Here is a 25460-nt window from a genome sequence, read left to right on the forward strand (position 1 = left end):
ACCCCCCCAGTCCGCCATACCCCTTTCCCAGCGTCCCCAGCCCCTTCTCTAAAGGCCCCTCCCGCCCTCCACCGCCCACCCTCAAGCCCACCCTTCGCAATAGCCTTTAAGTTGGACCCTGATCTCAAGGGGTGAGATCACCCACCTTTCTCCTGGGGAGTCTACGGTGCATTCGAACTGCTAGAAAGGCCCAGCCTTTGGGCTACAGCACAACCCCCTGTGGCCTAGGGCCCCAGAGCTGCTGGAGGTGAGTGAGATGTTTACAGTGTGAGGGCCCCTGGGAGCTACACACAGTGAATTGCTGAACACCACCTGACAGTTCCCGACTGAAACTACTCCTGGGGCTGTGAGAGCCTAGGTTGTAACCTGCTTCTGAAAGGTCCCAGCCTCAAAACCCAGTTGGGCAATTGCACGCTGCACACAGGGCTCTTCAGGATTTAGCACCCTCTGATGACAGCAAGCAACAACAATTTTGTGGGGGTCAGGTTGTCAGTTGGAGATGGTCAGCTTCACCACCATGCAGATCAGTCAGTGGGGTCCCAGAGCAGCAGAGGCCAGGTGGACACACCTGCCTATCAGTCGGTCAAACAACTAAATATTAAGTAGATGTAAAAAATTAGTCCAAATCTGTTCCTGTGACTTCAGTGAAAAAATGTCCAATTCATGTTGATAAATTAAGGAGCTAGTCAAGAACTGTATAAAGACAACAATGATTTGAACATGAATGAATGAACTAGAAAAATGAAATGACACATAACAGTGTTAAAACAGATTCTTTTTAATGAGGCTATAATAGCTCACCTGCATGGAAGACAAATATATCCCAGTCATTGGCTACCCTGCATTGTAGACATAAGAGTCTCACATGGCAAAAAGGAGGGCAGCCCATACCCTACAACTTAACTGCACCAAACTGTCCAAATGGATATATGGAAATCTAATAAACCTAATTCAAATCTGGAAATCTGATTTAAAAACTTAAAATATGTATTTTATCTTTGTATATATGTATGTATCTCTCTCTCTCTCTCTCTCTCTCTCTCTCTCTCTCTATATATATATATATATATATATATATTGTTTGTAGCACCACAGAAGAGGAATCAAACTAAATTAAGTATCAAATTAGTCAATAACATGAATCATGAATGAATGGGGATAGAAAGTTCCAAATGAAAAGTGTTTTCAAAATAATGGAAATCCCAAAATTAATGGCTAAATGTAATATATGTCCAGATCGGATATGTACCTAAATGGTGCAGAATAGGGCAAGAATTGTTCATAGGATTGGGCTACGTTACAGTCATCTTGACGGCACTTGACAACAATAACAACGACAACACAGAGCTACCTTGGCCTACTGGACAAGTTAAGCTACCAAGCCCATGATGGGTGCTTTTAATCTGCGGCACTCAGGTCTGGTTAAAATGAGTTTTTGTCAAATATTCTTCTATGTGGTATAGCGCTGGTCTGTGCATTGCTGTACAGAGGTAACTCGTGGTTGCTGTGATGCTGAACACTGTGACACTGATGTGCCAAATGCGATAATGGTTATCCATGGTGTATGGTGGAGCTTCCTGATTAAAACAAGCTTGGAAGCAGGAGTGGCATCCACTTCCGAAATGGCTTGCCTCCAGAAACTCTATGAACAGTGCTCAGGTCTTTATTTGATAGGCTTGCTATGAGTTGTCTGTGACTCGACGGCACCTAACAACAACAACATTAACAGTGTTAAAACAGATTCTTTTTAATGAGGCTATAATAGCTTACCTGCATGCAAGACAAATACATCCCAGTCATTGGTTGCATTGTAGACATAAGAGTCTCATGTGGGAAAAAGGAGGGCAGCCCATACCCTACAATTTAACTGCACCAAACTGTGTCCAAATGGATAAAATATAAAAATATTGTTTGTGGCATCACAGAAGAGGAATCAAATAGAGCGAAGTATCTTATTAGAGTCAATAAAATGAGCCATGAATGAAGGGGATAAAAAGTTCCAAATATTGGAGCTCTAGTGGCCTAGTGGCAAGGAGCTGCACTGTAATCCCAGAGGCACACAGTTCACATCCACCAGATGCTCTGCTGGAAAAGGAGGGACAAACTCCTCCTGTACCAGTCAGATCCGATTTGACGGTACATATACACAAAAATAATAAAATAAAAAAAACATTTTTAAAAAGTTCCAAATATTATTTCAAAATAATGAAAGTGCCCAAAACAAATGGCTAAATGTAACGTATGTTCAAATGGGATATATACCCAGTTTTGTGCTAAATGATGCATGATAGCGCAAGAGTTGTTCATAGGATTGGGCTAAGTTATAATCAGCTTAACAACACCTAACAACAATGAAAGTACAAACTTATCTTAGATAAGAGTGTAGATATGAAGGGATGTTGTGGTTAGACTTCCTTTATGCCATTTGTGACCTGTGCTTCTTGGAGAGAGGGTCTTCTAGCCTGTAATTTGTAGGAAAGCAGAGGGCCAGGTCTTTTCTCCCGCAGAGCAGCTGGGTGAGGTCCTCTGTCAAGGTTTCTCTCCATTAAAATCACCAAAAATAGAGCAGAAAACAAGGGGAAACAAAATAGGAACAGGATTCTCTCATCAAGAAACAGGATAAATCTGTACCACCCTGTGCAGAACCAGACACCAAGACAAATGACACAGAAAATCTACTAAGAAATCACAAGAAGAATGTCAATTCAGTAAAAGTGTATTTATTTAGTAAATAGTGCTTCCTCAAATGACCATCCTGGGATACAAAGGTCGTAAAAGTGGGATACAAGAGAATGACACTTGGAAAATTATATGACCCATAGAAAACAACAATTCAGAACTATCCTCATTTTATTTAAGAAGGACAACATTCAGCCCTTGAAATGAGCAATTATTTCATACAGACAGCCTTAGAAACTTAAGGAAGTTTAGGGAAATCAAGAGAAAGTGTATGACAGAATGTGTGTGTAGGTGTGTGTGTGTCAGTGAGCAGAGGAGGACAAGTGTGTATGATTTTAACCCAAACTCAAACCTAACTTGCTATCGTGGATCCATTCTCACTTTCGTGACCCTCCATCAGGTGCTGAGCTTGGACATTTGTGTGGCAGCAGAGTGCCTAGCTCTCTGGCCCAGAGCTGCTGTGGGCTTGAACTGCTGACCCTATGCCTTCAGGGCTTCCTTGAACTTGTTGAGGCAAAGATGAAATAGAATACTTAACCAGACTGCTAACGTGCACCAACTTGGTGAAGACTGAGGGGGAGAAGTGTGTGAATGTGCAGCAGAGAGGGCACTTGACAGGACAGGACTTTCCACTTGAATAGTGTCATGTGTGAACCCTAGTGGCACAGTGGTTCAAGCATTCACCTGCCTACCACCAGAAAGGCAGTGTGAATGGACCAGCTGCTCCAGGGAAGAAAGATGTGTTTGTCTGCTTCTCAAAGATCAAAATAAGTCTCATTGACGTTAGGTTGACCCTTTAAAGAGTACGATTGAGGAAACTCTATGGGGCAGATTTACTCTGTCCTGCAGGGTGGGATGTGAGGTGTGTGGGTCTGCGTGTCCGTTAGGGTGGGATGCCCTCAGAGACGGGGGTGTGAGGTGTGTTGGTCTGTGTGTCCTGCAGGGTGAGATGCCCTCAGAGACAAGGGGTATGACGTGTGCAGGTCTGTGTGTCCTGCAGTTTGGATGTCCTCAGAGAAGGAGGGTATTAAGTGTGTGGGTCTGTGTGTCCTGCAGTATGGAATGCCTTCAGATAGTGGTGTGAGGTGTGTGGGTCTATGTGTCCTTGGGGGTGGGATGCCCTCAGAGATGGGTGTGAGGTGTGCAGGTCTGTGTGTCCTGTAGTGTGGATGTCCTCAGAGACAGGAGATATTAGGTGTGTGGCTATTCACAGGGTGTGGCTATTCACGGGGTGTGAAGTGTGTGGGTTTGTGTGTCCTGCAGGCTGGGATGCCCTCAAAGACAAGGGGGTGTGAGGTATGTGGGTCTGTGTGCATGTTTTATTTACCAGTCTACATAATGTGTACTGTCATTGTTTCCAGCTGTTTAAATTATTTGTAAAACGATGAGTACAAATCTAGAAAACTCAAAAGCAAAGAATGAGGACCACATATTTTTAGTGGATAGATGGAAGAGATAAGGGCAGTATCGATAGAATTGGACAAGAGTTCCCTAAGAGGAAACAGATCTGGGATACACGGAGACAGCCACAGTCACAGAGACCCCAAAAGGTCTATGTGTGCATCTGTGACCCTGTCCTTGTATCCCAGCGAACAAGGATATAAAGAAGGAGACACACAGGGCTTTTCATGGGACAAGGGACAACAGTAACGAAATATATCTGACAAGTGATTCTGCCTATGATTTTAACATTAAACAAATCTGTATTTTAGAGATGGTATACAAATACTCTCAGAGCTTTGAATGTTCTAAACATCAGAGATACATATTTTAAATCAACTTTGTCAGAACGTTTTTTAAAGAGCGCATCACAGATTGTACAAAGCAGATAGAGTGGATTTCCCGCATTTCCTTGGGCGCAATGAGCTCTTCTGGTCTGTGTAACTGAAAATGTTAGTAAAACAATGTTGTGAGTGTGTGTAATGTGACCTCCAAAATGTCTACAACTATCTGAATAAGGTGGGACACCTTGTGTGATTCTCACACAGCTCTAGAAGGTTCAGTTTCTCTTAGAATCCTGCTTCCAGCTTTTCCCTAGACTGCCCCGCTCAAAACCCACCCTTGGACCTGCAAGTTTCTCAGGGCTCAGCATGGAGGAAGGAACCTGGCACAGATTTCTTAGGAAAACATTCTGCCTGAAAGATTTCAGGAAGTGGGTCTTCCCCAGTCAGCATCTCCCCTTGGAAATGCCAGCTTCTCCCACTCTGATACCTCTGAGCAGCTCTGATCTTTTCTTTGGAGCAAAAGGACATGTAGACTTGAATCTTATGAAGCCTTCGCTGCTGTCCGGGTCCCATGCTGTTTCTCTCAGGATCCATCCCTATCGTGAGAAACACAATCAGAGCAGCCTGTGAATGGAGGCACACACTCTGGAGCCCCTGTCCTCCCATGTGATCCCTGAAGTCTTCCCTGGGACAGGAGGGTTCTCACCTCCCGGAAATGGACACACCCCATATCTACAGGACCTTCTCCAGACCTGGGACTTGATGCTGCAGCTGAGAATTGGGCCTTTAGTCCACTAAAAGGGGACCTGAATGTGCCCCTTCCACCCTCACCTCTGGCCATCTGTGCTCAGGTGTGTCCTCTGGGTGTGGAAGCCACGTCCTGTCTTCTGCTCCTGGCACCTCATTTAGGCTTTTCTTCCAGTTCTTGGTCTCAAGATAGGTCACGTTATACCAAAGGGGGAAAACATAGCAAGTTATAATAAGTAATTTGTCAAAAAATGAAAGAGCACACCCACCACCACCACCACCACCCCCACCAAACAAACCCCAGAGTAAAAGTAGTCTTGAAAAGAAAAAACCCCAGGTTTGACCCCCTCTTTCTAGGTGTCCTCAAAGCCTGGCAGTGCTCTATTCCCTCTACTATAAAGAACCCATTAATCCATTCTCCACCCTCCCTAAGAACTACCTCTGTAGACCCCAGCTCCCAGCACCCTGTGCCCCCTGGACTCCCATTCCTCCTTCCAGATGTCCACTGTGCTCCTCTCAGCGTCCCTAGACCTCACCGTCTGGAAAGTCTCCTCCTCCCCTGCTCAGACCAGTGGACCCTCCAGGTGGCTGTGTTCTCTGAGGGCAGGTGTCTTGTGGGTCCTTAATTCAGGTGCTCTTCAGGTGTGTGGGTGCAGGCACAGTGTCTAGAAGGGGCGGGTCTTACAGGGAAAGGGAAAAGCAGGCTGAATGGAAGTCTGTCCAGAGGGGCTCCCCTTTGCCCAGCCCACACGGGGCCCCGCTCCTACCAGTCCGGGGTTCTAATGGGTCTTCAGGCGCTTTCCCCTTTGCCCTGGACCATCCAGGGCCTCTTCCTTCTCCAATTGCTGCAGCTCCTTCCTGGCTCTCTTCAGTTCCTCCCTCTTCTCCTTCAGCTGCTGCTTCAGGCTCTTGTAGGTCTCTGTCATCTTCTGGATCTCCCTTTTCTTGCTGTCCAGCACGAGGCGGCTGTCCAGCTTCTGGGCGCGTCTAGGCCTGTGAGGGGCTGAGGGCTCCAAGCGCTTCTCCAGCACTTCTTCGAAAAAGACCCTGCAGCTGAAGCCCTGCTTCACCCCATGCTTCGCGTGGTGCACCAGAGCCCTCCAGGATGGGAACACTCGGCAACATGCCATGCACCTCACACCGTGTGCACATGTCACCATCCAGTCTGGGCAAGTGCCTGGGGGTGTCTGCTGATGGGCCTCTCCCGACACCGTGGGCTCCGTGGGGCGGGCCTCTGGTTCCTCCTGCCCAGGCTCTGAGGAACTGAGTAGAGACTGAGTCTTGTGGAGACTGGGGGCAGGGCCGATGGTGCTCTCATCTGACAGCTCCCCCTCAAAGACCTGGGGCATCTCGCCCACCGGCTCAAAGGAGCTGCGGGTCTGCCAGGCCACGGCCAAGCCCTGGATGGTGCGCACCTGCGTGGCATAGGCGCATCTCACCCATCTCTCCTTAGGAGCTTCCCCATAGGTGGACGAGTGATCGGTAATCTCGCTGGAGGAGGATGAAGGTGGATTCTCAGCGTCGTGAGGAATCTGCTGGGGACAAGAGTCCAGGCTTCTTGCTTTGGATGGAGCCTGGTTGGCATGTTCCTTTTGTCCAGAGATCACTGAGAATAGAGATGATTTCCATGAGCTCTCAGCCCTGGGTGCTCATCCGTGATCCCTGGATCCCAGACCTGTTCTCAGGATCCTCTCCTTCGCTAGCTACCACCCTGCACCTCAGCACACCCCATGGCATCTTTCTTCTTCCCCAGGGCCATCCGTTCCTTTGAGGCCAGTGATCTGGGAGACAATATCTCCTTTGTGAAATGGCATTACTTATGTTGCTCTCTAACATAATTTCTTTTTCTTATATCAGCATTTGATGGCTTCCTGGGAGTTATTTTCCCATATGTCAGAGACTAGAAAAATTATATGGTAGTCATCTACCAGTGCAGACCATGGTGAAAGGGACAGTGGTGGGAGATCTTGGATAGAGGGCAGCAAGTGGGGAGCAAACTTTAAAATCAACAACAAAGGTCAGCCCTTCTGTTCCTGCAGAGCCTGGTGGACTCCCCAGGTCTGTGACCTTGAGTCACTCTACACCTGAACAAATCACTCCCCTGTGGTTGCTTTCATTCAAACAGCAGTTCACTTAGACATGTATCCCTTCATTCATTTATTCTCTTACACACTCTTGTTGTCTATTGCTTAACAGGCAGTGTTTCAAGTGGAAGGTCCTGTGATCCCTTGGGTCTTGTGTCCATGATCAAACCCCTGGTAACCCTCCACCCATCACTCAGGCTGGCTTTCCTCCCATCCTTACCTTGAGACATGGACAAAGACCTCTTCCTCCCAACTTGCCCTTCCATCCTGGCTGCGTGAGGATCAGCCCCAAGGGATGGTCACTGGCAACATGTGTGTTTCTCCTCCCCATCGGAGGAGATGCCCCAATCTCTCACGAGTTTAGGACTTGAAAAGACAAATCATGTAGATCAACAGCCTCCCCGAAGAGCAGTTGGGACCTGAGGGAGGACCAGGACTTCCAGTAACCCTTGTGTGACCTCATCGCTGACATCATTGAGTTCCAGGGGTCCCCTTCAAACCTAAACAGGGTAACTGCTTAGTCAACTGCTAGCATCCTCTTGTTTCCCCAGTGTTTCAGTGCAGATTGAACTTCATTAAAATTGGTTACTGATATTATGTTATTTCTAGAAATGTGTCCACATGGGTGCAGTTACTCTGTGTATTTTTTCCATTTTGTTTTTATACTTTCTACATCTTCATCCCTGATTTTGCTCATAGCATCCTTCAGTGTTACAATACCAGGCTTTAATTTTTCTGAAGACCTAGTATGTAAATACCCAAAGGTCTGTGGTTCAAATCCATCAGCTGCTGCATGGGAGAAAGAGACCCAGTCTTATCCCCTGCCCCTGCAAACCAGCTAGAAGTTCAGCTTTCAACTGGACAACAATAATAACATTCTCTGTCCCTCTCACACACACTCCCACCCACCTACACTCTCCTCCTACATGCAAAAATTGGAAACAAGAAAGATTGGTAATGGGAAAAGAAGGACTTGGTGACAGAAATGAGGATGCCTATAACTTTATAGGGTCCTATAACATGAATGACACAACATTGCAAATATTTTCTTTTTTAAAAAAGGTGACTATACTCATAGATTTCAAAAAATGAGTATATAGACAGAAAATTGACAACATCAGAGCAGAGAAGCTTCGTATTAGTAGTCAAAACAGGCTAAGGGCCGACTAATATGCAAGTTAAAATTGAAATGAAAGGAAATTAAAGCAGATCCACTAGAACCAAAACATGGTCATGAGTGTATCTTACATGGGTTTTAGAAACTATTTAAGAATAGCTCTGGTGAATTGAAGCCTAATAACCAAAGACCAGAGTAGTGGTGGAGTGACATTAAGGACATTATCCCTGAAGATAGAAAAAGGACAAAAGTGTCAGGGAAGAAGGAAAAGACCAAAATGTATACCAGGGCAGACTTTGAAACTTGGATTTGAACAAAAAGAAGGCACAACAAAAAAGAAGGCTGAGGTAAGAGAGCTCAATAGAAGATTTCAAAGACAGCTCAAGAAGACAGAACAAACTATTAAAATGAAATGGACAAGGAGCTGAAGTTAAAACACAAAAAGAGAAAAACAGGCTCAACATTTCTCAAGCTGAAAGAACTAAAAACCAAACTAAAGCCATGAGTTGCAACACTGAAGGATTTTGTGGACAAAATCTTGAATGATGCAAGAAATATCAAAAGAAAATCAAAGAAGTACACGGAGCCAGTGCACCTAAAAGAATTCTTTAACCATTTGAGGAAATAGATTTGATTAAGAAACAATAGCACTGAAGGAAGACATCCAAGTTGCACTGAATGCACTGACAAAAATAAGGCCCCAGGAATTGATGGAAGGACAGCTGTAGTATTTGATTGGGCCAGCCGTGATGGGGCCAACTGACAGGAAGACTTCTGTACTTGTAGGTGTTCCCAAGAAGCCAGAAGAAACATAGTGTGGAGAATACTGAGCAGTGTCAGTACTATCACATGCAAGCAAACTCTTGCTCAAGATTAGGAAAAACATTGAAACAATGGCTGACAGAAAATTGCCAGAAATCCAAACAGGACCAAAAAAAAAATATTACTAATGTTAGATAGATTTTGGCTCACAGAAAAGAGTACTAGAAAGATGTTCATGTGTGGTTTATTGTCTATGCGAAGACATTTGACTGAGGAATCACAATAAATTAAGGCAAATATTGAGAAGACAAGGCATCCCAGATCGCTTTGTCATGCTCAGGTGAAATCTACACAGACCAAGAAGCAGTTGTCCAAACAAGGTAGTACATAATTGAACTTTTAGTTCAATATCAGTTTAACAATTATAACTTTTGAAAACAAACACAAAATTCTCAGACTCTTTGCAGTCTTTCACTTGAGGGCTCCCTCTGGATTCCGTCCTGAGGAAGTTTTTTCCTTCTCCTCCTTTTATCCTTTTGTTAAGAGTCATCAGGTGTTTTTAAGGCAGCAGATATTGTCACACATCCACTTGAATTTTATGATTTTAACCCATAAGGATACCTGTATTCTTTTTATTGATGAAGTACAGAGGGCTTCATAGGGATAGATACTGTTTGTAGGAAAAAAGGTTGACAGTAGCCCAAGAGGTGTTATGAAGTGGGGTGTTGGCCTAAATTTGGCTTTTTTAGCCATTACTTTAGCCCCCTCTGGCCTCCAGCTATCTTAACTGCAGACATGTGGGCTTGAAAATCATCAACAACTGTGGACAAGGATAAGAGAGAGTGATTCCTACACTGGGTGGCAAGACTTGAGGGAGACTAGAGCAAGAGCCTAGTGGTGAGATCCTGGTTATGGTGATGGAGAGACTGTGGCAAGGTGTAGCCAGAGGAGCCTTGAAATAAAGGGCACAGTTAAAGTTTTGCTGTTCTTGCTGGGTTGATTGAAGGGGGAGCAGACATATAACTGTTTTGAGTCAAACCTTGCTGGATAATTTGGATTTGACTACCGAACTGAAACCAGAACTTTTACTAATACGGAAATTGTGTCTTGCTGCTAGTCTGGCTTGGCACTGCTGGACTAAACCTGGATTTATATTGTGAGATTTCTTTGCCTCTCCCACTCCCCAACCTATTTTCTTAATAAACCCTACTCTTGGTACCATCACTGTGAGTAAAGTCTGTGAGTCAACAATGAATAAATATACTTTTGCTGTTGGTGTGACTCTAGAGGGATCATGGAGCTTGCTATGAGCTCTTTTATCTGCTTTCTGCCCTGGGACAGTGACAAGCTGTGCTATTTTCATGCCCTCTGGCCTTTTTAGAAAGATGTGTATGGCGCTGTGCCCTTATGTCACATTTTCCACTCTGAAGGCACCAAGACCTTCCAGTTTTGAAGAATTGAAGTGTTAACCAGGCTAGTGAGGTGCTAGTCATGAAGCACAGCTAACAGTAACAACAAATCTGTGGTTGGTGTTTTTGTTGTTTGTTTTTTTTTGACAAGTTGTCATGCAACGAATGAATCTTGGAAAAACCAACAATAATTTGCAATTTGCCTGTTTTCTTATCCTCAAATAGCGCAATTGAAAATCAAGATTGCCATCACTGTAAAAATGTAATCTGAGAATATCTGAATGTTTTATTGGTCAATCTATATGAGCTCTAACGGCAATTAATGTGGACATACCTGAAATCAATTGGCATGTGATCAGAGCCAAGATTGGGAAGTCAAAGTCCGTGATTCTGTTCTTCCCCATGAAGAAGGAGGCTACCTGTCAAAGGCAACTGTGATGATTAAGTAGAAAATTGAATGGGAAAGCAACTAGTCAACTCTCAGTTAAGAAGATAGTAGTATTTATTGATAATTATGATTGTTGTACTTACCTGCCTTACACTGAAAAGGCTTAAGAGAATAACTTGCTCTATCACCAATTAGAAGAAAGAATTTCCCTATGAAACTTAGGTGTGACCTTTGTAAAAGATAAGAAATACTCTTTAATATGGAGCTCTTAAAGGGAGCTCTGGAGGTCTAGTGGCGAGAAGCTGCACTGCAATCCCAGAGGTGCGCGGCTCAAATCCACCGGATGCTCTGCTGGAGAAGGAGGGGCAATCTCCTCCTGTACCAGTCAGATCCGATTTGACGGTACACATACAAAATATAATAAAATAAATAAATAAAAGCAAAAAAACCCCACCCCACCCCAAATATGGAGCTCTTAAAGTGGTTTCTTTGCTGCTAGAGGTGCCTGCAACCAGGAACCTTTAACTTCGGGTCTCATTTGACAATGCTGTATGTCTTGATTGTGGAGGGATTGGATACCTGGATACTGATCAGCATTCATTTGCAGAGGAATATACTTTTCTCAAAGAGGTGGGACTGAATAAATGGATCTGTGCTGTGAGTTGGGGCATGAATGGTTGAATTTTTTTGAGGGGAGGGAGAAGCTTATTATTATCAAACAAATTTGATGGTCTAGGCACCACGTGTTTAAAAAAAAATTTTTTTTTTTTGGAACCAGACCTTGAGGATCACTGAAGTGAAGCATAGGGTTGTGTGAAATGGATGACCTAGAACAAAAAAGTTTCATTTGAAACTTTACTACTTTCACAAAGTTGATATCTCGGATTATTTTTTATCTTCCCTCTGAATATTTCACCCTACCTAGTGTACTCTTAAAATTTATCCCTTTTCATATATTCTGTGTTGAAAAGTGTTTGTCGTTTGGGAAAGATGACCATTCAATCCATGGAAAGGTGAATAGTCAATATCAGCCACATGTTAGGCCCTGACAGCTAATGACTAATAAAAAATTTGAACTTTCTTTATTGATCTGGATAGATCATTATCATTTTATTCAGCAAATGGCTTTTTTTAAATAAGCTAAGATGTAGGACTTAAAAAATTGCAGAAAATTCCATCTCTGCCCTCAGAAACTTGCAACCTTGCAGAGGGATTGAGATGACACACATATATGGCTCTAATGCAGATTTGTTGCTGCTAAGTGCAGTAAAATGATAAAAACCTAATGTGATAAGACTGAGGAGGAAGGTTCATGGTCCATGGTATGTGTGAGGATGGCGAGGGCAGAGTTGAGGGGGTGCTGACTTATGTTATCTGCAGGTGTCTCCTGCATCTTTGAAAGCCATCTGAAAGGAGGATGTCTACATAAATGTTTCCTATGCTTGCACAAGCAAAAGAATGGAGTAGGGGACAGATGATTGTATTAGGGATTGAAAGATGAGTAGGTAGATACTCACCGAACAGAAACTGGGGAGAAATCTGGGAAATTGAGAGAGATAAGAATGGAAAGCTTGTTTACATCAGATTATATAACATCTTGAGTATGAGATTACTGAATTTGAATGTTATGCCAAGTTCAAATATATATGATATTAAGCATTTTAAAGATCTTCGCATCATGGGAAATACTGAAGCCTATTTTATTGAGTTGTAGACATCTGGTATTATTATTTTCTTTTCTGTAGAGATTGTTGTCCTAGTATTAGTTGTTGTTGTTATGTGCTGTCGAGTCGTTTGCGACTCATAGTGACCCTATGTACAACAGCCCTAAACCCTGCTCTATCCTGTGCCAATCTCATTGCCTCCGACACACCCATCCCGTTACTCCAGTCACTGAATCGATCCACCTCATAGAGGGTCTTCCCCTCCTGCGCCGTCCCTCCACTCTGCCCAGCATGATGTCCCTCTCCAAAGACCTGTCTCTCCTTACAACATGTCCAAAGTATGTCAGGCGAAGCCCCAGAATCCTTGCCTCCAAGGAGCAGCCTGGTTTAACCCTCTTTAGGATGAATCTATTTGTTTTCTTGGCAGTCCATGGTACATTCAGTACTCTTCTCCAGCACCACAGCTCAAAGGTGTCAATTCTCCTTCTATCCTCCCTAGTCATTGTCCAACTCTCCGATGCATAACAAGTGATTGCAAAAACCATGGCCTGTATCAGGCGCACCTTAGTCTCCAGAGAGACACCGTTGCTCTTGAGTACTTTAGAGAGGTCCCTAACCGCAGACTTTCCCATCGCAATACGTTTTTTGATTTCCTGGCTACTGGTGCCAAAAGTGTTGACTGTGGAGCGGAGCAAACTGAAGCTGTGAACAATCTCAATGTCTTCACCATCCATCCTGATGCTACTGATTGGTCCAATGGTGAGAATTTTTGTCTTCTGGACATCGAGCCTCAGTCCATATTGAAGGCTGCAGTCCTTGACCCTCTGCAGTAAGTGCATGAGGTCCTCCTCAGTTTCAGTGAGCAGGGTTGTGTCATCTGCATAACGCAGGTTGTTGATAGATCGTCCACCAATCCTAACGCCATGCTTCTCCTCATAGAGCCCAGCCTCTCAGATAATCTGCTCTGCATACAGGTTGAAAAGGTATGGAGATAGGACACATCTCTGGCGTACACCTTTCCCAATTTTGAACCATGCAGTGTTGCCCTGCTCTGTTCTGACGACTGCCTCTTGGTCCACGTATAGATTTCGCATTAGCACGATTATATGTTCTGGGATTCCCATTCTTCTCAGAGTCAGCCACAGTTTGTTATGATCCACACAGTCAAATGACTTTGCATAATCAAAGAAACACAGATAGACATTCTTCTGGTATTCTCTGCTTTCAGCTAAGATCCATCTAACATCAGCGACAATATCCCTAGTACTACAACCCCTTCTAAACCCAGCCTGGACTTCTGGCAGCTCTCTGCTGATGTACTGTTCCAGTCATTTGTGGATAATCTTCAGTAGAATCTTGCTTGCATGTGAAATCAATGATATTGTTCTGTAGTTTCCACACTCAGTTGGGTCGCCCTGCTTTGGGATGGGAACAAATATAGACCTCTTCTAGTCAGTTGGGCAAGTGGTTGTTCTCCAGATTTCTTGGCACAACTTGGTGAGCACATCCACGGCAGCATCTGTTAGCTGAAATATGTCAATTGGTATACCATCTATTCCGGGGGCCGTAGTGATTGTATTATTTCTGTGAAGATGGAGGCATTCTGGGATGAAGGCTGTCTTTAAGCGCTGTGCACTGGTGAATGGCAGGGTGGCAGCATTTTTTTGAGAATTGCTTTTGCAATAACTGGGAGATATGTCCTGGTTTAGAACTCAAAGAACTCATCTCCCAAAAAGAAAAGATGAGTTTATAAGTTTAAAAGTTATCACTCTGGTGCTACTGTTTGCAAGTTGACTCATAGAAGAAAAGCAATTTATTAACTGGGACAGATGCTCCCAACTTGTTCAGCTTTCCTGAACCATGGCTTGTGGGATTTTTTTGTTTGTTTTTCTTATTTTTGTTGTGAGTTAAATAAAGCAAAATCTGTACATTTAATGATATCATAGACATTTTAGGTAACAAGCCTCTAATGTGTGAGATATTATAGTATCGATTCTTGTGTTCTTATACATGGCCACGTAGAATGTGGGCTTGGAAAGCAGGCTGAGCATCCTTTTAACTTTTATTATTATTTTTTTTATTTTATTGTTTTTGTGTGCGTGTACCGTCAAATCAGATCTGACTGGTACAGGAGGAGATTGCCCCTCCTTCCCCGGCAGAGCATCTGGTGGATTTGAACCGTGAACCTCTGGGATTGTAGTTGCAACTTCTTGCCACTAGGCCACCAGAGCTCCCCCCTTTTAACTTTTAAACTCCATTCTCTAATTAATAATGGATGCTCAATTAAAAAGATATTGAATAATCAGATGAAAAAAGGTGAATTTGTACCCCATTCACATACTTTAAAAACTTCTGTTTGCTTGTAAATATTTAAGATCCTTGGTGTCTTATTTTGAGACTACTATTACCCGCAGGTCTGTGTTTTACTAACAGTAAATTTTGAGAGGTATTTTAGAATGCCAAAGAAAACTTGAATTAAAAGTCCAGTTATCCTTTGGTTTCTGTGGGGGATTGATTTTAAGATCCTCCTCTCCCAAACTTTGGAATTTCAAACCTGTGGAAGTTCAAGTTCCTAATATAAAATTGTATTTGCTTAGAACCAACATACATCCTCTTTCTGATGACTTCGAATCATCTTTAGATTTCTTATGCGTGATCGACAGTGCAATGCAAAACTCATATAAATAACATTTTATACTTCCTATTAGCCTCAGAGGATTGCTTTAACCGTATTTCCCCCCTGAATATTTCAATTTGATCAGTTAGTTGTATCCAGGCGTTTGGAGCCCACCCACGTGGAAGGCTACACTATGCATTAACTTTATATGGATGCTAAATTACATTTCAGAGATAAATAGAATATGTAAGAACAATGCTTTGTTGTTATTCTTATGTGCCATTGAGTTGCCTGAAACTCATAGCCATCCCGTGTACAGTAGCTCTGAACCGTATCCTGTCCTGACCTGATCTCAGTCTTTGTCACAGCTGCCCCATATTACTGCAGCTTGTCAGTTCATCTCATCCAGGGTCTTCCTCTCTTGCTCTGTCCCTCCACCCTTCCAAGCATGATGGCCTTCTCCAAGGACTGGTCCCTTCTGACAACATGCCCAAGATATTTGAGAGCTTAAAATTCCTTGCCTCCAAAGGGCAACTTGGTTTCACCCTCTCTAGCACAGACGTGTTTGTTCTCTTGGTAATCCATTTCCAGCACTCCTCCAGCAACACAACTAAAGGCTTATGTGTTGATAATATTTGAATGTAGAATTTATTTCATCTCTATAATAAACTGGCACATATAAATGGCTATCAATTCTTCTTGAAGCTTTTATGATTACTTCAAGTGAAATTAGACTAGAAATGAGTTGGAGAGGTAATTACAGAGATGTTCAAAGGCATGTATATTCTACTGTAAGTTTGCATATCTATTTTTCTTATAGTAAAATTAAATTAGAATCCAAATACTACTTTATCCTACTTGAAGATTTACAGTTTCTCTGTTGTTTTTATGTGCCATTGAGTCACTGGCGACTCATAGTGACCCGAATAGCCCTGAAACCTGCTCTATCCAGTGCCTACTTTACCATCTCTGACACACCTGCTCTCATAACTCCAGTCACTGAAACAATCCCTCCCATCGAGGATCTCTCTTTGTCCCTCCACCCTTCCAAGCATGATGTCCCTCTCCAAGGACCTCCTTGCAAAATGCCCAAAGTATGTCAGACGAAGCCTCTGAATCCTTGCCTCCAATGAGCATCCTGGCTTTACCCTCTCTTGGATAAACCTGTTTGTTCTCCTGCAGTCCATGGTATATTCATTTCTCATCTCCAGCATCACAAATGTAAGAGGCATCAGTTTTCTTTGTATCATCTCTAGTCCAGCTCTCTGACGCATAGCAAGCAATTTCAAAGACTGTGACTCTACTCTTAACAATAATTCACTTCTTGATTTATGAAATTGGACTTTAAAACCATGATTAAAATCATCTCTATCTTTTTTTGAGCACAGTAGTTTGATTAGTAGATTAATAACATTGCTTGATAACATATCAGGAATATGTGGGCTAAAACAAGACATAAAGCCTTTTACATATTTTTGCTGACCTGTTTCTTTGGGTATGTTTCAAGGAGGGACTGGTCTTTGAAGAGGACCTTCATGTTTGGGAGGGTGGAGGGACAGCGCGGGAGAAGAAGACCCTCGATGAGATGGATCGATTCAGTGACTGGTGTAACGGGAGTAGGTGTGTCAGAGAAAATAATGTTGGCACAGGATAGAGCAGGGTTTAGGGCTCGCTATGAGTCATAGGCAACTTGACGGCACATAATAATAATAGATACCAAACATATTCTACTGGTGTGTTTTGTAAAGAGGCCCTGACGGTGTGGTGCTTTGTGTGTTTTTAACCCAAAGGTTCGTAGGTCAAGTTTACTAGCAGCTCAGAGGGAGAGAGCTGGGCAGGGCTCCTTGTGAAGCTTCACAGCGTGATGCAGGGTCACTCTAAGGCAGACTGGAATTGATGGTAGGGGATTTGGGTTGGTTCTGAATCTGGTGCACAGCAACAATACGCTATTGTGTAGATTCAAGGAGCTCTGGTGGTGCAGTGGTAAATTGCTTGGTTGTGAATGGAAGAATGTTTGAACTCCTTGGTGGGAGACAGATGTGGCCATCTGCTTCCATAAAGACTTACAGCCTTGGAAACCTCAGAGGGAGGTTTCCATATAAGAACCCCTCTATCCTCATGTGATCACTGTTAGTCTCATTGGCATTGGATTGTGAGAAGTTGAAGTATTAGATGCAGAATATCAAGGACTGCAGTCTTCAATATGGATTGCATCTCAATATCAAGAAAACCAAATTCTCACTATGATACCAATTGGCAACATCATGATACATGGAAAAAGAAAAATTGAAGTTGTTCCTTTCGTCTTGTTCCATCCACAGTAAACAACAGCAGTCACGAAATAAAAAAAAAAAAAATAAAGGTTGCTTTATTTAAGTTTGCTGTCAGGGATCTTGCCAGAGTGCTAAGAGAAGTGATGCCAGTCTAGCGACTAAGGAGTGCCTGATTCAGTCCATGGTCTTCTCAGTTGCTTGCTATGCTTATGAGAGCTGGACAATGACTAAGGATGAAAGAAGAAAAATTTATGCCTTTGAGTTGTGATGCTGGAGAAGAGTATACATACCATGGATTGTCAAGAGGACAAACAAGTCTGTCTTAGAGAGGATGAAACCAGGCTGCTCCTTGAGGCAAGGATTTTGAAACTCTGTCTCAGCATACTTTGGACACGTGCCCAGGAGGGACCAGTCCTTGGAGAAGGGTGAAGGGTCAGTCAACACAGGAGAGGAAGACCCCAGATGAGATGGATTGACACAGTGACTGTGCCAGTCATCGTTGATGTGTCAGTGACGGAGTTTGGCAGAGATGGAGTTTGGCCCAGAATAGGGCAAAAGTTCAGAGCTGTTGTTCTTAAGGTTGCCATGAGGTAGCATATAACAACAACAACAACATACAGTATTTTATGTATCCATTTGTCAGTTACTGGCCATTTGGGTCTTATGCACTTTTTGGTTATTATGAACAGTGCAGTTATAAACAATTATAAGTGAGTTTTTTGTGACCAAATGTTTTAATTTCTCTTGAGTATATACTAGAAGTGGAATTACTAAGTCAAATGATAAACTCTGTGCTTAAGTTTTTGAGGAACAGCGAAACTGTTTTCCACAGTGGTTGCACTGTTTTACATTCTTGCCAGAAGTGTATAAAGGTTCTAGTTTTTCTGTATCCTTATCTACTCATGTTATTACCTGTTTTTATTTATTATGGACATCCAATTCCTGAGGGTTGTTGTTATGTGATGTCGAGTTATGTGTGACTCGTAGTACAACAGGTACATATAGCAGCTCTGAACCCTACTGTGTCCTGAGCCAGTCTCACTGACTCCCACACACCCACACCCATTGCCTCAGTCACTGTATCAATCCATTTTTTCCAGGGTCGTCTTCTCCTGTGCTGTCCCTTCACCCTTCCAAGCATGATGTCCTTCTCCAAGTACTGGTCCCTCCCGACCATGTGCCCAAAGTACATGAGACAGAGCTTCAAAACCCTAGCCTCCAATCCTGGGAGTAAAAGTAATATTTCATTGTACTGACATTGTTTATTATTATTATTATTACACATAATTTAAAAATGTTTTATATTGATTTACATAAAAAATTCAGTAATTTTTCACATTATCTTTCATTCACATTATGTTTCATATAATCATTCTCATTCATTATATTTTGTAAATGAATCACCGTTTAACTATGACCACTGTTACCTCATCTTTTCATATCGCCACTGGATCGTTCCCATTTCCTTTAATACCCTTAATTTTTTAAACAGTTTTATATTTGTGGAAGGAGCCTCAGTGGCATAGTGCATTATACATTTTCATGCTTTACCAAAAGACTGACAGCTCATATCCACTAACTGCTTTGCGGGTAAAAGCTGAGATAGTTTCTTCTACAGATGTACATCCTTGCAAACCCAGTAAAAGGCCTCCATGAGTTGAGATCAACTTGAAAACGGCAGTTTTTGAGTTTCCAGATTTCTCGAATTGACTGTTTTTCTTTCCTCACACAATTTCCTAGTTTATTAAGGGTTTATTTTAGTGTGGAGCCCCTTGGTGGAACAGTTGGTTAACACTAAAAGAATTGATGTCTTTAAGTTACGGTGTTGGAGAGGAGCACTGAGTATCCTGTGGTCAAATCAAAGAACAAACAGATACGTGCTGGAGAGGGTGCACCCGGAGTGCTCCTTGGAGGCAAAGATGATGAAGCTTCACCTCACATACTTGGGCTTTTGCTAGGAGAGGTGACTGCTTGGGAGAGGGGCAGGATGCTGGAAAGGGTGGAGGGTTGGTGAAGGAGAGGAAGATCCTCAACCAGGTGGTTTAAAACGGTGACTACTGCAGTGGGCTCTGGTGTGTTAGAAAGTGTGAGGATGGCACGTCGTAGATCGGTCAGGGTTCAGATCACACTCAATGAGTCATACTCAATGGCACCTAACAGCAACAACAACAAGAAGAAGACCTCCCATGAAGATGTGATTGTCTCCTTAACCAAACACCAACCATTGAAACCATATTGACCACATGTCGAATGAGTCAAGGTTGACTCCAGGGAAATTGTTGTTTATTTGTATTACATTCAAAGTTTAAATTTAATGAACTCATGTTGACATCTTATTACTAACATAAAGCCTATTTTTTTGTCAAGGTTTTTTTTTTAATTTTTAACCCCATGTCTTTCCCCCTTCTCTGTGAAGAACCCACCCAGAAAACCACATTATATTTAGTTGTCATTTCTCCTCAGATTCCTCCTGACTGTGACAATTTCTCAAACTTTCCTTGGTTCTGATGATCTTGTGAGTTTTGAGGAATACCAGTTTGGTATGTTCTAGAATGGCGTTCTACTAGAATTTTTCTGATTCATTTTTTCTGATTAGAGTTGGGTGGCATCGGTGCTTAACATTTTTTTTTAAACCCTCAATAAGGAGAACATACTTGATGTAAATGCATATATACATGATCAGAATTGGAAAACAGATATGTGACTGGTTTGAAATTCTTAGAAATGAAAAAAACTCAGTTGCCCCAAGTGGAGGAGCAGAAATGTAACTCAAGACATACTTTCCTATCAAGAACTTGTTCAAGTTGGAAGATTTTCAGAGTTGTTGTTGTTGTTATGTGCCATCGAGTTGCTTGTGACTCATAGCGACCCTGTGTACAACAGCCCTAAACTCTGCTCTGTCCTGTGCCAATCGCACTGTCTCTGACACTCCCATCCCAATTATCCCAGTCACTGAATCAATCCACCTCATAGAGGGCCTTGCCCTCCTGCACTGTCCCTCCACCCTCCCAAACATGATGTCCTTCTCCAAGGACCAGTCTCTCCTCACAACATGTCCAAAGTACATTAGACGGAGTCTCAGAATCCTTGCCTCCAAGGAGCCACCCGGTTTAACCCTTTCTAGGACAAATCTATTCGTTTTCCTAGCAGTCCATGGTACTCTCAATACTCTTCTCCAGCACCACAGCTCAAAGGCATCAATTCTCCTTCTATCCTCCTTGGTCATTGTCCAACTCTCTGATGCATAACAAGTGATTGGGAAGACCATGGCCTGTATCAAACGCACCTTAGTCTCCAGAGAGACACCATTGCTCTCCAGTACTTTGGAGAGGTCCCTAACAGCAGACTTTCCCATGGCAATGCGCCTTTTAATTTCCTGGCTGCTGGTGCCGAGACTGTTGACTATGGAGCCAAACAAACTAAAGCTGTGAACAATCTCAGTCTCTTCACCATCCATCCTGATGCTGCCAATTGGTCCAGTGGTGAGAATCTTTGGATTCTTGACATTGAGCCTCAATCCATATTGGAGGCTGCAGTCCTTGACACTCTGCAGCAGGCACTTCAGGTCCTCTTCAGCTTCAGCAAGCAGGGTTGTGTCATCTGCATAACGCAGATTGTTGATAAATCATCCACCAATCTTGACCCCACATTTCTCCTCATAGAGCTCAGCCTCCCGGATAATCTGTTCTGCATATAGGTTGAAAAAGTATGGAGATAGGATGCATCCCTGGTGTACACCCTTCCCAATTTTGAACCATTCAGTGTTCCCTTGCTCTGTTCTGACGACTGCCTCCTGGTCCAAGTATAGGTTTCACATTAGCACGATCAAGTGTTCTGGGATTCCCATTCTTCTCAGAATCAGCCACAGTTAACAAACTGATCCACACAGTCAAATGCCTTTGCATAGTCAATGAAACATAGATAGACATTCCTCTGGTATTCTCTGCTTTCAGCAGAGATCCATCTAACACCAGCTACAATATCTCTAGTACCATGACCCCTTCTAAACCCAACCTGGACTTCTGGTAGTTCTCTGCTGATGTGCTGTTCTAGTAGTTTTTGGATAATCTTCAGTAAAATCTTGCTTGCATGTGAAATCAACGATACTGTTCTATAGTTTCCACACTCTGTTGGGTCACCTTTCTTTGGGATAGGAACAAATACAGATCTCTTCCAGTCAGTTGGCCAAGTGGTTGTTCTCCAGATTTCTTGGCACAACTTGGTGAGCCCATCCAGGGCAGCAACTGTTAGCTGAAAAATGTCAATTGGCATACCATCTATTCCTGGAACCTTATTTTTTGCCATTTCCTTCAAAGCAGCCTGAACTTCTTCTTTCATCACCATAGGCTCTTGCTCATATGTTGTTTCATGAAATTCTTCTCTGTCTGCCAATTCCTTTCGATTTTCAGAATAGAATTCTTTTTTTGTGAGTTATTAGAAAGTGATTGAAAGTCATTGGAAAGTTGGAGCTGCCTCGCCAACCCAAAGGATCATGGTTTGAACCCACCAGCTGCTCCACAGGAGAAAAATGGATAATTTCCTCCTAGACAATTTATTGCCTCTAAAAACCTGCTGGAGAGTTAGCTCTGAGTCACTTCTGCCTTGATGATACATACCAATAATAATAATAATAATAATCTAATGATACAGCTGAAGAGACATCAGTTGCTATTTCAAATGTAACACTGTGCTACTTTGATTGCAGAAAGCAAAACTGAGAGAAATTCAGATTGATTTTAGGAATTCCACACCATCGAGGGAGCTAGAATGCTGTATCTTAAGTACTTAGATACTTACTCATTCTATTCTCACAAATGTCGTGAGAAGAGAAGAGGATGCTGAGGCCCAGAAGAGCGATGCCACTTGACCCTTCATGGTGCACCTCGCCTGTCAGTAGCAGAGCTGAAATAGAAGTCCATGCTTCGAAATTTCCAGATGTTTCAAATCAGGAGTGAATCAAGGACACAGGCCTGGGTTCTTTTCTTTGTGGGTGTTTTAACTGCCAACCAAAGGAGACAGTATCTGTGCTCTGGGCCCCACTGAAGTCAGTCTGTCCAATTAACAGCATACTTGTTGATTGCTAATGAAGGATAATTGAGCCAGCTCTGTCTGTCTCCTGAAAATTATTCCTGAATGTCATAAAGTAAGAGAGAAACTATATGGGAGAAAGGATACTCACCTACAACCCTGGGGCATGTCAGCAGTTACATCATTGTGTGCATTGTTCAGTATAAGTCTTAGCTCTTCAGTCTTTTCACTAAGTGGCCTATTTGTTGTTAGGTGACATCAAATCTAGTACAACTCTCAGTGATCCTATGAACAAAGACCTCCACCCTGTCCTCTCCTCTGCCATCCTCATCATCTCGAATAAGCTGGAGCCCACTGTTCTAGTCACGGCGTCAGTCCATCTTGTTGAGGGTCTTCCTCTCTTGTGTGACCCTCCACCTTTCCAAATATGATGTCCCTTTTCAAGAAATAGCTTCTTTTAACATAATACCCAAAGTTTGTGAGACATAGCTTTGCCATCTTTGCCTCCCAGGAAGCACTCTGGCTGCACCTTCTCTAAGACGTGTGTGTTCTTTTGGCAGTCAGTGAAATATTCAGTACTTTTCTCCAACACCACAACTCAAAGACATCAGTTCTTTTATGTGTTTTTAAATTTTCTCTATGATAATTTTTTAAAAAATTCATATACATTATACTTCACACTTTCCTTCATTGATATATATATTTCATATAATTATTCTCTTACATTGTGTTTTATAAAATTAATCACCATTTATCTATGCCCACCCTTATCCTATCTTTTCAGATACCCCCCAGCTCTTCCACTTCCTTTACTCCTTTCCTTTCCCTACACAGTGGGATTCCTCTACAGTAACAAAGAAAACACAGAGAAGGAAACTAAGAAAGCAATACCATTTACTATAGTCAGCCATGAATTGAGATACTTAGGAATAAACCTGGCTAGAGATGGCAATCAACAACAACAGCAGAGACACAAAAGACCTTTACAAAGAAATCTACAAAACGCTTGTACGGGAAACAATGAAAGACCTAAATAAACTAAAAAATGTTTCCTGTTCATGGATAGGAAGATTCTTTTTGGTGAAAATGACAATTTTAGCAGAAGCAGTCTTCATGTTTAACACAATCCAAATGCAGATACCAAATTTGTTTTTCAAGGAGATAAAAAGGGAGATTGTCAAGTTTATTTGCAGAGGAAAGAGACTCCGAATAAACAAAGCACTTCTGAAAAACAAAAATGAAGTGGGAGGTATAGTGCTCCCTGACCTCAAAACCTGCTACACAGTGGTAGTAACCAAAACAGCATGGCACTGGTGCAATGACATCCCCATAGACCAGTGGAGCAGAATTGAGAACCCAGAAATGGAACCAGCTCTCTATGATCAACTGATATGTGACAAGAAAACAAAACATATCAAATGGAGAAATGACAGACAACCTCTTCAATAATGGTGCTGCCAAAGGCATCAGCCCTTTTTCTATTACCCTTATTCATTGTCCAGCTCTCTGATGTATAGGAAGTGTGGGATTTATCTCTCAGTGAGGATCAATGAATCTTTTGGAAATAAAACAAAACTCTCCATTTCCGACATATTGTCCACTTTCTCATAATTATCTTTGGAACCTGATCATGTAGATGAGTGAACTGCCTTAATGGTCAGTTGAGTTACTCAAGGTCAGTGTTTAAGCATAGTTAACTTTGAGCTCTCTGTATGCCAACTACGTAGCACAAATGGCCAAGTCCTTGACTCTCATCTACAAAGTTGGAGGTTTGATCCATTCAGAGGTATGTTCTTCTTACAAACCCCTGTGAGAAATCCTCCTCTGTTCACACAAGGTTGGTGTGGGTCAGAATAACTCAGTGTCAACTAACAACAGACTTTTATTTAATAATCAACGTCCCTCAAGCAGTTGGTGTTATTTCTGAAAACTGTTTGAGATGCATGTATATTATTTAATGTCTGCTTTCTTTATATGTACTTTATATATAATGCATGTTGTTGTTGTTATGTGCCATTGAGTTGTTTGCAACTCATAGCGACCCTATATGTACAAGAGCTCTAAATGCTATCCTGTGCCAACCTAGCCATCGCAAACGCACTTATTCCCACCGCTTCAGTCACCGAATCGATCCATCTCATCGAAGGTCTTCCTCTCCTTCGCCGCCCCTCCACTCTGCCAAACATGATGTCCCTCTCCAAGGACCAGTCCCTCCTTGCAACATGCCCAAAGTGTGTCAGATGAAGCTTCAGAATCCTTGACTCCAAGGAGCATTCTGGCTTCAGCCTCTCCAGGACAAACCTGTTTGTTCTCCTAGCAGTCCATGGTATATTCAACACTCTTCTCCAGCACCAAAGCTCAAAGGCGTCAATTCTCTTTCTGTCATCCCTATTCACTGTCCAACTTCCATAATTGCGAAGACTATAGCCCGGATCAGGCGCACCTCAATCTCCAGCCTGACATCGTTGCTCTTCAGTACTCTTGAGAGGTCCCTCACAGCCAACTTTCCCAATGCAATACGTCTCTTGATTTCCTGACTGCTGTTACCAAGAGTGTTGATTGTGGAGCCAAGCAAACTAAGACTGTTAACTATTTCAATCTCTTCACCATCCATACTGATGCTGCCAATTGGCCCAGTGGTGAGAATCTTTGATTTCTTGATGTTGAGCGTCAATCCATATAGGACGCTGCAGTTCTTGACCTTCTGCAGGAAGTGCTTCAGGTCCTCCTCGGTTTCAGCAAGCAGCGTTGTGTCATCTGCATAATGCAGGTTGTTGATGATTCTTCCACCAATCTTGATGCCACATTTCCTCTTCGTACAGCCCAGCGTCTCGGATGATCTGTTCTGCATACAGATTGAAAAGTTATGGAGACAGAATACATCCCTGATGGACCCCCTTCTTGATTTTGAACCATGTAGTGTCTCCTTGCTCTGTTCTGACGACTGCCTCTTGGTCCAAGTATAGGT

General features: G+C 42.8%; 1 protein-coding gene and 1 pseudogene across 1 annotated transcript in view; both read right to left on the reverse strand.

Moving 5' to 3' along the window:
- The window catches only part of LOC102846846, a 15101-nt pseudogene extending 9793 nt beyond the window's left edge, over nt 1–5308 (reverse strand).
- A 621-nt stretch (nt 5309–5929) lies between these two features.
- Nucleotides 5930–25460, reverse strand: part of LOC102847247 (protein FAM170A-like) — a 30916-nt gene continuing 11385 nt past the window's right edge. Inside the window, exon 3 of the mRNA XM_006895116.1 lies at nt 5930–6756. Within this exon, the coding sequence (XP_006895178.1) occupies nt 5930–6756 (827 nt within the window). The remainder of the gene's footprint in view (nt 6757–25460) is intronic.

The sequence above is a fragment of the Elephantulus edwardii genome, unplaced genomic scaffold, assembly GCF_000299155.1.
Source record: "Elephantulus edwardii isolate Elephantulus edwardi_28Jun2011 unplaced genomic scaffold, EleEdw1.0 scaffold00158, whole genome shotgun sequence".
NCBI classification, from domain to species: Eukaryota; Metazoa; Chordata; class Mammalia; order Macroscelidea; family Macroscelididae; genus Elephantulus; species Elephantulus edwardii.